Source organism: Monodelphis domestica, chromosome 2 (assembly GCF_027887165.1).
Source record: "Monodelphis domestica isolate mMonDom1 chromosome 2, mMonDom1.pri, whole genome shotgun sequence".
Classification (NCBI taxonomy): Eukaryota; Metazoa; Chordata; class Mammalia; order Didelphimorphia; family Didelphidae; genus Monodelphis; species Monodelphis domestica.
The window spans coordinates 53,136,916-53,152,485 of NC_077228.1; the positions used below are offsets into that span (position 1 = coordinate 53,136,916).

At 38.1% G+C, this 15,570-nt stretch overlaps 1 protein-coding gene across 2 annotated transcripts; it reads left to right on the forward strand.

The window, feature by feature from the left end:
- The first annotated feature begins 3,964 nt into the window (after positions 1–3,964).
- Positions 3,965–4,431, forward strand: LOC100014211 (transcription factor BTF3 homolog 4-like). 2 transcript variants are annotated; one of them, XM_056814810.1, is made up of 2 exons: positions 3,970–4,024; positions 4,136–4,431. In XM_056814810.1, exons 1-2 carry the CDS (start codon positions 3,970–3,972, stop codon positions 4,429–4,431), a joined length of 351 nt encoding a protein of 116 aa, XP_056670788.1. The 2 variants fall into 2 exon arrangements, with proteins under 2 accessions (XP_056670787.1, XP_056670788.1); XM_056814809.1 differs by having other exon boundaries at positions 3,965–4,431.
- The last annotated feature ends 11,139 nt before the right edge of the window (positions 4,432–15,570 follow it).

Genomic DNA, 15,570 nt, shown 5'->3' on the forward strand with positions numbered 1-15,570 from the left:
AAAGGAGGTTCAAAAGCTCAAGAAAGAAAATCAATCCTTAAAAATTAGAAATGATGCTAGAAACTAGACAGCGATGGCTTTATGAAGCATCAAGAAACAATAAAACAAAATCAAAAGAATAAGAAAAGGAAAATATGTGAAATATTTCATTAAAAAAACAATTGACCTGCATAATAGATATAGGAGAGAGAATTTAAGATTTTTTTGTAATACACAAAAGCCATGATTTTAAAAAAGGGGGTAGAACATGATGATACAAGAAATTCTCAAAGAAAACTGCCCTGATAATTACTCTTAGATGAGAGTAAGATAAAAATTGAAAGAATTCACAGATCACTTCCAGAAATAAATCCCCAAATGACTACTCCCAGGAACATTATAGTTAAATTCAAGAGCCCCTAAACCAGGAAGAAAAATATAAAAAAAGGAGCCGGAAAGAAATTATTCAAATGTCATGGATAAAAACTCAGAATTACAAAGGATTTAGTAGCTTCTACATTAAAAGATTGGAAGGCTTAGAATATGATATTCCTGAAGGCAAAATATTTTGGTTTAAAACACAGAATCCCCTATCCAGCAAAAATGAGTATATTTTTTTTGGGGGGGGGTGATCATTAAATAAAATAGATTTCCAAACATTCTTGACAAAAACACCAGACCTAAAACAAAAATTTGATATTGTGACAAGGAAATCACTTTTAAAAGACTGATATATATTAATTTAAGGTCACCAAGGAATTCAGCTATGTAATTCCTTAATGAAAACTCAAGTCAGCCTTCAACCTTTTATGGAGTTTTAATTACAAACAGGAGGAAGAAAGGAATTAGAGATAGAGAGATAGAGGTAGAGAGAAAGGGGAGAGAAGGGAATAGGGCTTAAATACCCCTTCTGTTTAGACTGGGCCAAAAGGCCCAAGCCCTTAGATAGCTGGGGCAATGAAAGGAGATCAGTCCCTATTACTCACGTGACCAAAAATGGAGAAACAGTCTCCGGGGCCCCCACCTTCAGCTTCCTTCAGCGCAAGCTTCTCAGAGCACACCGCAACCACCCCGACAAACTCCTCAACCACCCCCGAGTCTTCAGACCCCCCTATCCTTAAGGAAACCATCCAAGTTCCCTCCCCTCAGTCCTCACATCTACCAATTACCTGTCCATCAATTTCCCTGTGCCAATGGAGGCTCTAGCTTAACCCAGGACCACCCAGAGGTCTCTGGCTTTGCACATGTCTGTTGAAGGTCATATTTTCAAATAATTAAATCTTTGATCCTTTGCTACAGCCCTTTCTAAATCCTGTTAACCTGAGTAGGGTAGAGATTGGAATAATTAAATTTTGATCTAGGCTGCAGCCCTTACTCAATCCTGTTAGGACTGAGTAGGGTGGAGATTGATTCCAAGTATCTCCATTGTATCAATTCTAAAATCAATCATGACTCAAAGAAATTCCTGTTCTATGCTTAAGCATAGGTCAAAGTCCTTTCCATTGTTCAGCAAAAGGTTTCTGTCCTAAAGTAATCTTAAGAAGGGAGGAGAAGGAACCTCCCATGCCGATGGGGTTCACATTCCAATAGTCAAGACCCACTATCAATAGGAAATTTTTCAAGTATGAAATTTCCCAATGGTGAAATTTCCAACATTTATAAGTCTAAGAAATTTTGAGGTTTACAATATCCAAACACAAGACCCAAGAAAAGCCTAAAAAGAAAAGTAAGAAAGAGAAAATTTAAGGGATTCAATAAGGTCAAACTATATTCCCACATAGAAAGATGTTTTTGAAATTCTTAAGAATTTCTTTATCAGTATTAGAGTAGGTGGAAAGAACATACATAGAGCATGTGGGAGTTAGCTGATATGAAAAAAATTAAGGGGTGAAAATGAGGATTACACTAAGAGAATAGGAAAGAGAGGGGCAATAGGATAAATTATCTCACCTAAGGAGAAGTGAAAAACAACAGTAGAAGGGATGAGTGTGGTGATGGGCAATGTGTAAATCTTACTGTCATCATAAATGGTTCAGAGAAGGAATAACAACCATACTCATTCATGTATAGAATACTATCTTACACTAGAGAGAAGTAGGAGGGCAATAAGATAAGGGAAGAGGGTAAAAGAAGGGAGGGAGAAGTAAGGGGGGATGACTAAAAGCAAAATATCTGTGAAAAGGGACAGGGTAAAAGGAGAAAGAGCAGGATCAAAAGGGGAAAATAAGATGGAGGAAAATATAAAATTGGTAATTATTACTGTGAATGTGAATAGGATGAAGTTACCCATAAAACAGAAATGTGTAACTGAGTGGATTAAAAAACAGAATTCTACAACATGTCTTTTACAAGAAACATTTGAGCCAGTGAGATACACAAAGTAAAGCCATGGGGCAAAAGCAGAATTTATTATGCATCATCTGAAGTAAAAAACAAACAAACAGTAGAATCAGTCATCATCTCAGACAAAGGTAAAACAAAAATAGATATGATTAAAAAAGACAAAGGGAATTGCCTTTTCAAAAGATAATATAAACAATGAATTAATAATGTCATTATTAAACATATATGTACCAAATGGCAATGTTCAGATAACTAAATCAAGGATATCAATAATCATATGAAAAAAATGTTCTAAATCATACTTGATTAGGGAAATACAAATTTAAAAATGCTGAGGTACCATCTCACACCTATGCTACTCAATTCTTGTCTTCCTAGGAAGCTACCAGAAGAATATCATAGGATTTCAGATTTAGAAATAGGTGGGATCCTAAAGATTATCAGATCTTCTCCACTAATTTTACAGATGAAGAAATGAGGACCAGAGAGTTTCAGTGACTTACCCAAAGACACGCAGCTGGCAAGATTCAAACCCAGGGCTTCCTGACTCCATTCTCTGTAAACACCTGAATATTATGTGGCTATCAGTGTGCAAAGTTGTCCATTATTTATCATTCATAATCAGTACATACGTCTTCAATTATATTTTTATCATATTATTCCCTTGCAATTACTTAGGATATCCTTTAAAACACTTCTGTTGCTCAATCCAGCAATTGTAATGCTAAGTCAGAAATACCTGATCTACACATTACTGCAATGCATATCTCTATTGATTTTTACATAATTTTAATTTTAATTCTCTAAAACAAATAATATTCTATTTCTCAAGATCCTGTGGTATAATTAGTCAAATATTTGTCTAAAACATTGGTCTTTTATGGAAGAACTTCATGTCAGCAAAACTAAGTGTAGTTTCCTTACAAACAGTTGTAGATGCACACATGTGCACACACACACACACACACACTTCAACCTATTTATTTCTAAGAACAGTTCATGGAGAATTTTTTATCCAAGATTGATATACTGGTGATGTACTAGGCTTATAGGTTGTCTATCTCTGTATATTATAATCTAGACAACAGATAATCATTCACTCACTTGATTTATCCTATGTGGATAGTTAGGCTGAATACTCAATAAAACAAATTCCTTTATTTGCTCTCCAAGGAGAACTTGTGGCCAATTCTTCAATTTATTCTCAAATTCCTTTTATATTCTGGTTTAATTAATCAAGAGAATATTAAAGCTCGCAGACTAAATTCCTCTATTTGTGTAGTTCAGCATCGTTAGATAATTACTTCATATTTAAAATACCAAGAATTAAGTTAATATTTATAGATGATCTAAAAAACTATAATTCTTACAACCCTTTGCCAATATCACTACAGGGGAGGGAGAGAGTGCAATATAGGACTTATTGTTTGGTTATAATGTTCTTTGTTTTGGGGATCCCATGAACGAATTCACTGACTTCTCTGTTTAATACATTCCTTAGAGAAAAGAATAAATCGGCTGCCGCTTATTGCCATTGGAGGAACCCCTTCCTCAGTTCCAGGTAAAGCGAAGAAGGGAAGCCTCCGCCACATATACAGAAGCCTCCGCCCCAAAAGCCTCCGCTCCAGAGCTCCCTAACTACCAAGCATGAATCAAGAAAAATTAGCCAAGCTTCAGGCTCAGGTCTGGATAGGAGGCAAGGGCACAGCTCTCAGAACGAAGAAGGGGGCGCATAGAACTTTCACAAGAGATGACAAGAGACTCCAGAGTTCTCTCAAAAAATTGGCTGTGAATAATATTGCTGGTATCAAAGAGATGGACATGATTAAAGAGGAGGGGACAGTGATTCATTTCAACAATGCCAAAGTACAGGCTGCCCTCTCCGCCAACAACTTTGTAATCACTGGTCATGCAGAAGCCAAGCCAATCTCAGAAATGCTGCCTGGAATACTGAGCCAGCTTGGTGGTGACAGCTTAACGAGTCTTGGGAAGTTAGCTGAACATTTCCCTTGGCAAGCTTTGGATAGCAAAGCACCCAAGCCTGAAGACATTGACGAAGAGGAGGATGAGGATGTGCCAGATCTTGTAGAAAATTTTGAGGAAGCCTAAAAGAATGAAGCCAACTAGAGTCGATGGTTCTTGGCGGCTGCCATGAACCAGGTTGGGGGGAAGGCGCAGGTAGCTCTGTAGCTGTGAAGCGGTCTAGAACGTCTCCTGTTAATAGTTCAATAAATATTTTGTATATTAATTGATGCTGTTTGCTCAGCATTTTTCTGTCAGCTGATTTTGCATTTTGCACTTCTCCCAGGATCTACTCTTTTTGTCAATATACGAAATATTGGTGCAGTTTTGAGGGGTTTTATGGGTGTGAGCGTGCTCCTGTGCATAGGTATGAGTGTGAGATCCTGCAGGGGCATGTACAGTGGAGAACAAATTGTATAACAGGTCTATTTATCCTCTCCTCCCCCAGTAGAAAATAAAACAAGTTTTAAGTCTAAAAATACCAATAAAAAAGAAAGAGAGAGAGAGAGAGAGAGAGAGAGAGAGAGAGAGAGAGAGAGAGAGAGAGAGAGAGAGAGAGAGAGAGAGAGAGAGAGAAAGGGAGAAAGAGAGAAAGGGTGAAAGGGAGAAAGGGAGGAAGGAAGGGAGGAAGGAAGGAAGGAAGGAAGGAAGGAAGGAAGGAAGGAAGGAAGGAAGGAAGGAAGGAAGGAAGGAAGGAAGGAAGGAAGGAAGGAAGGAAGGAAGGAAGGAAGGAAGGAAGGAAGGAAGGAAGGAAGGAAGGAAGGAAGGAAGGAAGGAAGGAAGGAAGAAAAAAAATCTATTAAGAAAAGTATAGCTGATATCTCCCCAGCACAGTAAAACCTACTCAAGGTTGTCCTCTTCTACTGTCGTCTTTGAATACCTAGGTTCTTCTCTATACTATGATGAAATATTCATTGACTGCATTTAAAAAAAATCTCCTTTGGATATTATTGTTGCTGCATAAGTTTAGCAAAAGAGTCACTTTTAGCTATTTTGTTGTCTCTGCACACACAAAAAAAATAATCAAGTGAAATTTAGAAATAGAAAACCTCATTGAGTCAACTCTCTCATCTGACAAATAAAGCTATTCAAAATCATATGGGCCTGTTAATATTCCCAAATTGGAAAATGATAAGGCTTAGATTAAAATTCAGTTCCCTACTCTCAAATGAGGGCTTCTTCCACAAGATCAAAAGTTCTTAATCTACATTTTTTTTTTGTAATTGGTCCCTTTGAACTCTATAATGTATAATTTGAACCTGTTACCCTAAAGACTACAATCCCCAGCAAAACTGGGATTCCCAGAACCCTACTTATTTCCTGTAGTTATGTGCTGATGTAGACAGGATATAAATTAGGTAGAGTTCCCTGTCTAGGTTTCTTTCCTTCCTGTCAGGGCTTTGGTGGAGGGGGGATTTTGAGAAGGTAGAAAACCTTAGTCATGTGGTTCTGTTGTTTCAGATAATAAACTTTATAAAAATAATATTTGAAGTATTAGATATTAATTTAAATCTTACAGTAGTCTACTGATGCTTTCTGTGAGAGTATTAGAATGAATAAAATAGAATTATTATGTTTACAAAAGAAAATTATATATTTTTAAAGTTATCAATATTTTTAAAGTTTAGGGAGTACAGGTTAAGAACTTGTGCACTCAAACATACTTTGAATCAACTACTTTTCTTCAGAGAAAGAAAAAAGAAGAAATCAAACACATTAAAAACAAGAATTCTGGACTTCCGGTCAAGATGGCAGCTTAGAGAAAGCTAAAGTTCAGATCTCCTGAAACCCTTCCTTACCGATCTCAAACCGAATGCTCCTAGGGCATTGAAATCCAAAACAATCAACAGCATAGATCCTGGGAGTCCTCCTCCTGGACCTGGACCTGGATCAAAAGGTACAGTTCCCACCAAAAGCCAGAACCTGAGACCACTCGGACCTAAGAGGTAGGCAGAAGGAAGGTCCTAGGTCCCATCCCCCCCAACCCAGAGCATCGAGTCCGAGTCCGAGGCAGCAGAGGCAACCTCAGAGCCCCATGGCCTGCTATTCTGAAGGCCTCTTCCTGAAAACAACCTGATGCAGTTGAGGGGGCAGCCAGACAGCAGGGAAACAGAGAGGGATGGGGGAGCTGGTAACTCCCTGGGAGGAGCCCTCGGAGCTCCGGGAAGCCACGGCCCCTCCCCCTCAGAGAGCAGGGTCTTCTGAAACAACAGCAACCCTCAGGACTGGCAAAAGGGCCTCGGGAGCCGCCTATTCTGAAGGCCACATCCTGAAAACAACCTAACCCAGTTGAGGGGGCACCCAGACAGCAGGGAAACAGAGAGAAAGGGGGGAGCTTGTAACCCCCTGGCTGGATCCTTCCATCTGAGTCTCATGAAAAAAGTCCCTGCCTCAAGGCATACTAAATTCAACCCAGGGAAAGCTAATCTCATTAGGAGCACTCAGAGCTCCCAGAAGCCGTGGCCCCTCCCCCCTCAGAGAGCAGGCTCATTGGGCCAGCTAAGGCAAAGGAACAAGGGCCAAGCTAGGCTTAGAAGGTGGAAGTAAGGCAATGGAGAAGCATCAGGAGGGTGCCGAGGAGAGGAGGGCAGTAACAGGGACACACCAGCAACTCCTGGGTTCCCGGGAAGACAGAAAAACAACTGCATAGAACTGACAATCTGCCTAGGGCTAAAACCTCTGAACACCAGACAGAGATAAGAAAAGCTAGTCCCCCCCACCCCCCCACTCAGATAGAGATGGCAAACTCCACAGAAGCACAAAAGTCCCAAAATTCAAAAAAAAAAAAAAAACAAGAAGAAGGGGGCAACATTGGACACATTTTATGGAGCAAAAATACAAAACACAGAGGAGATAGAAGAGGAAACACAAGCAAATGCCCCAAAACCTTCCAAAGGAAATGGAAACTCTCCACAAACCCATGAAGAATCTGAATTTGAAATGATCAAAAAGATGGAAGCCTTCTGGGAGGAAAAGTGGGAAATAATGCAAAAGAAATTCACGCATCTACAAAACCAGTTTGACCAAACTGAAAAGGAAAACCATGCTTTAAAGCAAGAACTAATAAAGCAAAGCCAAAAGAGCAAGAAATTAGAAGAGAACGTAAAATATCTCACTGACAAAGTGACAGATTTGGAAAATAGAGGGAGAAGAGATAATTTAAGAATAATTGGACTTCCAGAAAAGCCAGAAATAAACAGCAAACTTGACATCCTAATACAAGAGATAATCAAGAAAATTGCCCAGAGATTCTAGAACAAGGGGGCAATACAGCCACTGACAGAGCTCACAGAACACCCTCTACACTAAACCCCCAAAAGACAACTCCCAGGAATGTAATTGCCAAATTCCAAAACTCTCAAACAAAAGAAAAAATCCTGCAAGAAGCCAGAAAAAGACAATTTAGATATAAAGGAATGCCAATCAGGGTCACACAAGACCTTGCAAGTTCTACTCTAAATGATCTTAAGGCATGGAACATGATCTTCGGAAAGGCAAGAGAGCTGGGTCTTTAACCAAGAATCAGCTACCCAGCAAAACTGACTATATACTTCCAAGGGAAAGTATGGGCATTCAACAAAATAGAAGATTTCCAACGTTTTGCAATGAAAAGACCAGAGCTCTGTGGAAAATTCGATATTGAAAATCAAAGAGCATGGAATACCTGAAAAGGGAAATATGAAGGAAAGGGAAAAGGAGAAAAATGTTATCTTCTTCTTTTACTCAAACTCTCTTCTATAAGGACTACATTTATATCAATCTATGTATACTAACATGTGGGGAAAATGTAATGTGTAAATAGGGGGTAAAGAAAGACCAAATAGAATAATCGTTCTCACACAAAGATTCACATGGGAAGGGGAGGGGAAGAAAACTCCTATAAGAAGGAGAGGAAGAGAGTTTTTACTTAAACCTTACTCTCAGGGAAATCAACTCTGAGAGGGAAAAACATCCAGACCCATTGGGATCTTGAATTCTGTCTTACCCAACAAGGGTAGGGAGAAGGGAAAACCAAGGGGGTGGAGGGGGAGAGGGAGAAAAAAAGGGAGGGAAAGAGAGGAGGGAGGGAGAGGGAACAAAAGGGGAGGGAAGAAGAGGGGGAAGGGGGAGGGAACAAAAGGGGAGGGACTAAAAAGGGAAACACCAAGGGAGGGGACAAGGGGGACTGATTTAAAGTAAATCACTGGACTAAAAGGTAGAGCAGAAGGAAAAACAGTTAGAATTAGAGAAGGTTATCAAAATGCCAGGGAGTCCACAAATGACAGTCATAACCTTGAAAGTGAATGGGATGAACTCACACATAAAACTTAGACGAAGAGCAGAATGGATTAGAATCCAAAACCCGACCATATGTTGTCTTCAAGAGACACACGTGTGGTGGGTTGACACCCACAAGGTCAGAATTAAGGGATGGAGTAATACCTTCTGGGCCTCAACTGACAGAAAGAAGGCAGGAGTGGTAATCATGATATCTGATAAAGCCAAAGCAAAAATAGACCTGATCAAAAGGGATAGGGAAGGTAATTATATTTTGTTAAAAGGTACTTTAGATAATGAGGAAATATCACTAATCAACATGTATGCACCAAATAATATAGCACCCAAATTTCTAATGGAGAAACTAGGAGAATTAAAGGAAGAAATAGACAGTAAAACCATATTAGTGGGAGACTTAAACAAACCATTATCAAATTTAGATAAATCAAACCAAAAAATGCATGAGAAAGAGGTAAAAGAAGTGAATGAAATCTTATAAAAATTAGAGTTAATAGACATATGGAGAAAAATAAATAGGGATAAAAAGGAATACACCTTCTTCTCAGCATCACATGGCACATTCTCAAAAATTGAGCATACATTAGGTCACAAAAACATAGCACACAAATGCAGAAAAGCAGAAATAATGAATGCAGCCTTCTCAGATCACAAGGCAATAAAAATAATGATCAGTAATGGTACATGGAAAACCAAATCAAAAACTAATTGGAAATTAAACAATATGATACTCCAAAATCGTTTAGTTAGAGAAGAAAACATAGAAACAATTAATAATTTTATCAAGGAAAATGACAATGGCGAGACATCCTTTCAAACCTTTTGGAATGCAGCCAAAGCAGTAATCAGAGGTAAATTCATATCCCTGAGTAAATATATCAACAAACTAGGGAGAGCAGAGATCAATCAATTGGAAATGCAAATAAAAAACTCAAAAGCGATCAAATTAAAACCCCCCAGCAGAAAACCAAACTAGAAATCCTAAAAATTAAGGGAGAAATTAATAAAATCGAAAGTGATAGAACTATTGATTTAATAAATAAGACTAGAAGCTGGTACTTTGAAAAAAAAAACAAAATAGACAAAGTACTGGTCAATCTAATTAAAAAAAAGGAAAGAAGAAAAGCAAATTAACAGCATCAAAGATGAAAAGGGGCACATCACCTCCAATGAAGAGGAAATCAAAGCAATCATTAAAAATTACTTTGCCCAATTATATGGAAATAAATACAGAATTCTAGGCGATATGGATGAATATATACAAAAATACAAACTGCCTAGACTAACAGAAGAGGAAACAGAATTCTTAAATAATCCCATATCAGAAAATGAAATCCAACAAGCCATCAAAGAACTTCCTAAGAAAAAATCCCCAGGGCCTGATGGATTCACCAGTGAATTCTATCAAACATTCAGAGAACAGTTAATCCCAATACTATACAAACTATTTGACATAATAAACAAAGAGGGAGTTCTACCAAACTCCTTTTATGACACAAACATGATACTGATTCCAAAACCAGGCAGGTCAAAAACAGAGAAAGAAAACTATAGACCAATCTCCCTAATGAATATAGATGCAAAAATCTTAAATAGAATACTAGCAAAAAGTCTCCAGCAAGTCATCACAAGGGTCATCCACCATGATCAAGTAGGATTTATACCAGGGATGCAGGGCTGGTTCAATATTAGGAAAACCATCCACATAATTGACCACATCAACAAACAAACCAACAAAAATCGCATGATTATCTCAATAGGCACAGAAAAAGCCTTTGATAACATACAACACCCATTCCTATTAAAAACACTAGAAAGCATAGGAATAGAAGGGTTGTTCCTAAAAATAATAAACAGTATATATCTAAAACCATCAGCTAATATCATCTGTAATGGGGATAAATTAGATGCATTCCCAATAAGATCAGGAGTGAAACAAGGATGCCCATTATCACCTCTACGATTTGACATTGTACTAGAAACACTAGCAGTAGCAATTAGAGAAAAAAAAAAGAAATTGAAGGCATCAAAATAGGCAAGGAGGAGACCAAGTTATCACTCTTTGCAGATGACATGATGGTCTACTTAAAGAATCCTAGAGATTCAACCAAAAAGCTAATTGAAATAATCACCTACTTTAGCAAAGTTGCAGGATACAAAATAAACTCACATAAGTCATCAGCATTTCTATATATCTCCAACACAGCTCAGCAGCAAAAACTAGAAAGAGAAATCCCATTATTCAAAATCACCTTTCACAAAATAAAATACCTAGGAATCTATCTCCCGAGACAAACACAGGAACTATATGAACACAACTACAAAAAACTCTCCACACAACTAAAACTAGACTTGAACAATTGGAAAAACATTAACTGCTCATGGATAGGACGAGCCAATATAATAAAAATGACCATCCTACCCAAACTTATTTATCTATTTAGTGCCATACCTATTGAACTCCCAAAAAAATTCTTTACTGATTTAGAAAAAACCATAACAAAATTCATTTGGAATGACAAAAGATCAAGGATATCGAGGGAAATAATGAAAAAAAAAAACACATATGATTGCAGTCCCTGACCTTAAACTATATTACAAAGCAGCAGTCATCAAATCAATTTGGTACTGGCTTAGAAACAGAAAGGAAGATCAGTGGAATAGACTGGGGGAAAGGGACCTCAGCAAGACAGTATATGATAAACCCAAAGATCCCAGCTTTTGGGACAAAAATCCACTTTTCGATAAAAACTGCTAGGAAAATTGGAAGACAGTATGGGAAAGATTAGGAATAGATCAACACCTCACACCCTACACCAATATAAATTCAAAATGGGTGAATGACTTAAACATAAAGAAGGAAACCATAAGTAAATTGGGTAAACACAGAATAGTATACATGTCAGACCTTTGGGAGGGGAAAGACTTTAAAACCAAGCAAGACATAGAATGAATCACAAAATGTAAAATAAATAATTTTGACTACATCAAACTAAAAATCTTTTGCACAAACAAAACCAATGTAACTAAAATCAGAAGGGAAACAACAAATTGGGAAAAAACCTTCATAGAAACCTCTGACAAAGGTTTAATTACTCAAATTTATAAAGAGCTAAATCAATTGTACAAAAAATTAAGCCATTCTCCAATTGATAAATGGGTAAGGGACATGGATAGGCAGTTTTCAGATAAAGAAATCAAAACTATTAATAAGCACATGAAAAAGTGTTCTAAATCTCTTATAATCAGAGAGATGCAAATCAAAACAACTCTGAGGTATCACCTCACACCAAGCCAACTGGCTAGCATGATAGCAAAGGAAAGTAATGAATGCTGGAGGGGATGTGGAAAAGTAGGGACATTAATTCATTGCTGGTGGAGTTGTGAACTGATCCAACCATTCTGGAGGGCAATTTGGAACTATGCCCAAAGGGTGCTAAAAGAATATCTACCCTTTGACCCAGCCATAGCCCTGCTGGGTCTGTACCCCAAAGAGATAATGGACACAAAGTCTTGTACAAAAATATTCATAGCTGCGCTCTTTGTGGTGGCCCAAAACTGGAAAACGAGGGGATGCCCATCAATTGGGGAATGGCTGAGCAAATTGTGGTATATGTTGGTGATGGAATAGTATTGTGCTAAAAGGAATAATAAAGTGGAGGAATTCCATGGAGACTGGAACGACCTCCAGGAAGTGATGCAGAGTGAGAGGAGCAGAACCAGGAGAACATTATATACACAGAGACTGATACACTGTGGTATAATCGAACGTAATGGACTTCTCCATTAGTGGCGGTGTAATGTCCCTGAACAATCTGCAGGGATCCAGGAGAAAAAAACACTATTCATAAGCAAAAGATAAACTATGGGAGTGGAAACACAGAGGAAAAGCAACTGCCGGACTTACAGCAGTTGAGGGGACATGACAGAGGAGAGACTCTAGAGGAAACTCTAATGCAACATGAAAATGGGTTCAAATCAAGAACACATGTGACACCCAGTGGAATCATGCGTCGGCTATGGGGGGTGCGGGGGAGGAAAAGAAAATGATCTTTGTCTTTAATGAATAATGCTTGGAAATGATCAAATAAAATATTATTTAAAAAAACCAAGAATTCTATTTTCTCTTTATTTTGCACTGTATCTTAAATTTCCATTGGATACATAGACTGTCTGGCAATTGGGTTTTGTCATGACAGTGTAGAAATATATTTGTTTAATTGGGAGTTAGTATTAGCAATGTTGAAGCCTTATGGTTTTAATGATGTTTTATTCAGTTGAGGGTCTATTCTCTCTTCCCATAGAGAAATATGATTATTTCATTTAAGTCACTTTGTGTGATTCTACTGGATCGCACTGTTCATAGACAGTGAGCAGTTTCTATTGAAATAGCCACTAGAATGAATAATTAATCACTTTTTGTTTTGTTTTGTTTTTAAAGAGCATTATTGAAGAGGGCAGTAGCTATTTTGTTCATAGTGGGTCCCCCCACCCACCCTTAAATGGCAACAGCAGCAAATCACATTCTGTCTGAAAAACACAGCTGTTGGCTTTCATATTTTTATCCCCAAGATGTGTTCCCAGAAGCTTTAGGATGTGTCAAGAAACTGTCTCTCTACATCTAGCTCTGAAAAGGAAAGGTTTAAGCTGAAACAAATGTATTAAGGTGCCTGGCTATACCAAACTTCATCTTGAAGAACATTTCCATGTACAGTAATCATGAAATCAGATCTTAGCAAAGGCATCCTAGGCAAATTAGCCGTTGTTGCCCTTGAGTATACTATTTAACCTTCTTGACTAGCCTTTTACTGTGAGTCTCTAGGACAGGAATTTTATTTCCCTTTGTGTTCAACAACCCTCTCTTTGTCACCCACTTATATTGTTTTAGACTTTAATACTGTAGACTCAACCATGACCAAAGGAACATACAAGTGAACTGGGGTCTTTGATACTCCTCGATGAGTTGTTCTTATTGCTCTTTGTTCCTTATGCTCATTTTTTATAAAATGATTAATTGACTTTTTATAGAATAGGTCAGATTTCAGAAACATGTTGTGAATAAAAGTAGGCCAAATGAGACATATGATGAAAAGAATAATGAATTTGAAGTTATAATACTTGGGTACAAATCAATGCTCTTATACCACTACATAAGTATTTTTGAACACACTGGGCCTAGTTAATTCATTTGGAAAATAAAGTAAATGCATTTGACCTTCTAGGTCCCTACTGGCTCTAAATCTTAGCTCCTATGATTCTCTAGGTATTTAAAGATTTCCTTCACTTTGTATCTTCATTTTTAATAAAAGCATCTGAAGGTCAAAATGGCAGGGATTCATCTGATCTCTTCCAAATCCTTCTCCCCCTAAAAAAAACATTAAAATAATGCCATATAATGAATTCTGAAGTGGAAGAACCAACAAAAGGACTTGGTGAAACAATTTTCTATTCCAATACAAGCTGGAAGGTCAGCAGGAGAGATCTATCTCAGAGGAGAGTAGTCCAACACAGGTCATGATCAAGCCAACAATGAGTCCTATGGACAGTGGAAGCAGTAGTGGGTGGGGTTGGGGTTCAGGAGCTCTCAAGCCACAGATGGTAAGAATTTTAGACAATTAATCAGAAAGGATGTTACCAGGGTACCTTTGCTGTCACTGGAACAAGGACTCTGCTATACAGCCCATAATTAGAATCAAGTCCTATTAGTAGAGTGAGAAAGATCACTGGCAGGAGTAGAGACCCTAGAGATAGTTCCAAGGTAGAAAAAATCACTTGAGGTTGTTATAGACAACAACACAGGACAGGAGAGGAAAGACTATACCCCTGCTTAGATAATAATACATTGAAAAAAAAAAGCTTGTAGATTCCAAGAACGAGATCTAAAAATAGCAGCAATAAAACCTGAAGTTTGGAGTAGTGTCCAAACTATCCTGAGAGCAGAGTTCAAATTTAACATAAATTTAAAAGTTCTGAAATATGTTGGCAAAATAAACAAACAACAAAAAAGAACCAAACCACAGAAAGTTCTTACAATGGCAGGGAAGATGAAAATGCAAACTCAGAAGAAGATAATGATGTCAAACCACTATATTCAAAGCCTCAAAGAAAAATGTGAATTTATCTCAGCCACCCTGTGATATTGAAATCACTTTAAAAGACTACTATATATTAATTTAAGGTCGCCAAGTAATTCACTTATGTAATTCCTAAATGAAACACTCAAGTCAGCTGCCAAATTAATGCCTTGGATAGCCAAGGCAGGGAAAGGGATCAGTCCTTATCACTCATGTGACCAATCTGAAGGAAAGCAGTCTGCGGGGCTCCTCCAACCTCAAGCACCAGCCCGGAACTGAACTCTATCCCTCCTCCCAGGAAATCCCGAGAACTCCAGAGGCTGTTCTCTACCTCACTTCCTGTGTCTCACATGTGCCAATGGTGGCTCTAGCTTGACCTAGGACTGCCCAGAGGTCTGTCCTTTTTTTTGCACATGTCTGTTGAAGGCCATATTCTCAAATAATTACATCTTTTTTTTTAACCCTTACCTTCCTTCTTGGAGTCAAACTGTGTATTGGTTCCAAGGCAGAAGAGGGGTAAGGGCTAGGCAATGGGGGTCAAGTGACTTGCCCAGGGTCACACAGCTAGGAAGTGTATGAGGCCAGATTTGAACCCAAGACCTCCCATCTCTAGGCCTGGCTCTCAATCCACTGAGCTACCCAGATGCCCCTCAAATAATTAAATCTTGAGTTTGCTGCAGCCCTTACTAATCTTGTTACACTGAGTAGGGTGGAGAATGTAGTTTCCAAGACCTGATTCTGTCATTTCAAGTATCTCTATTGTTATTGATCAGGAAATAGCTAAATCTGATCTTCTAAAGATTGGTCTGAATAGGGTGGAATAGTTTTAAAATTCATCCCCCCCCCCAAAAAAAATTCCTGAACGTGCTCAAAAAGA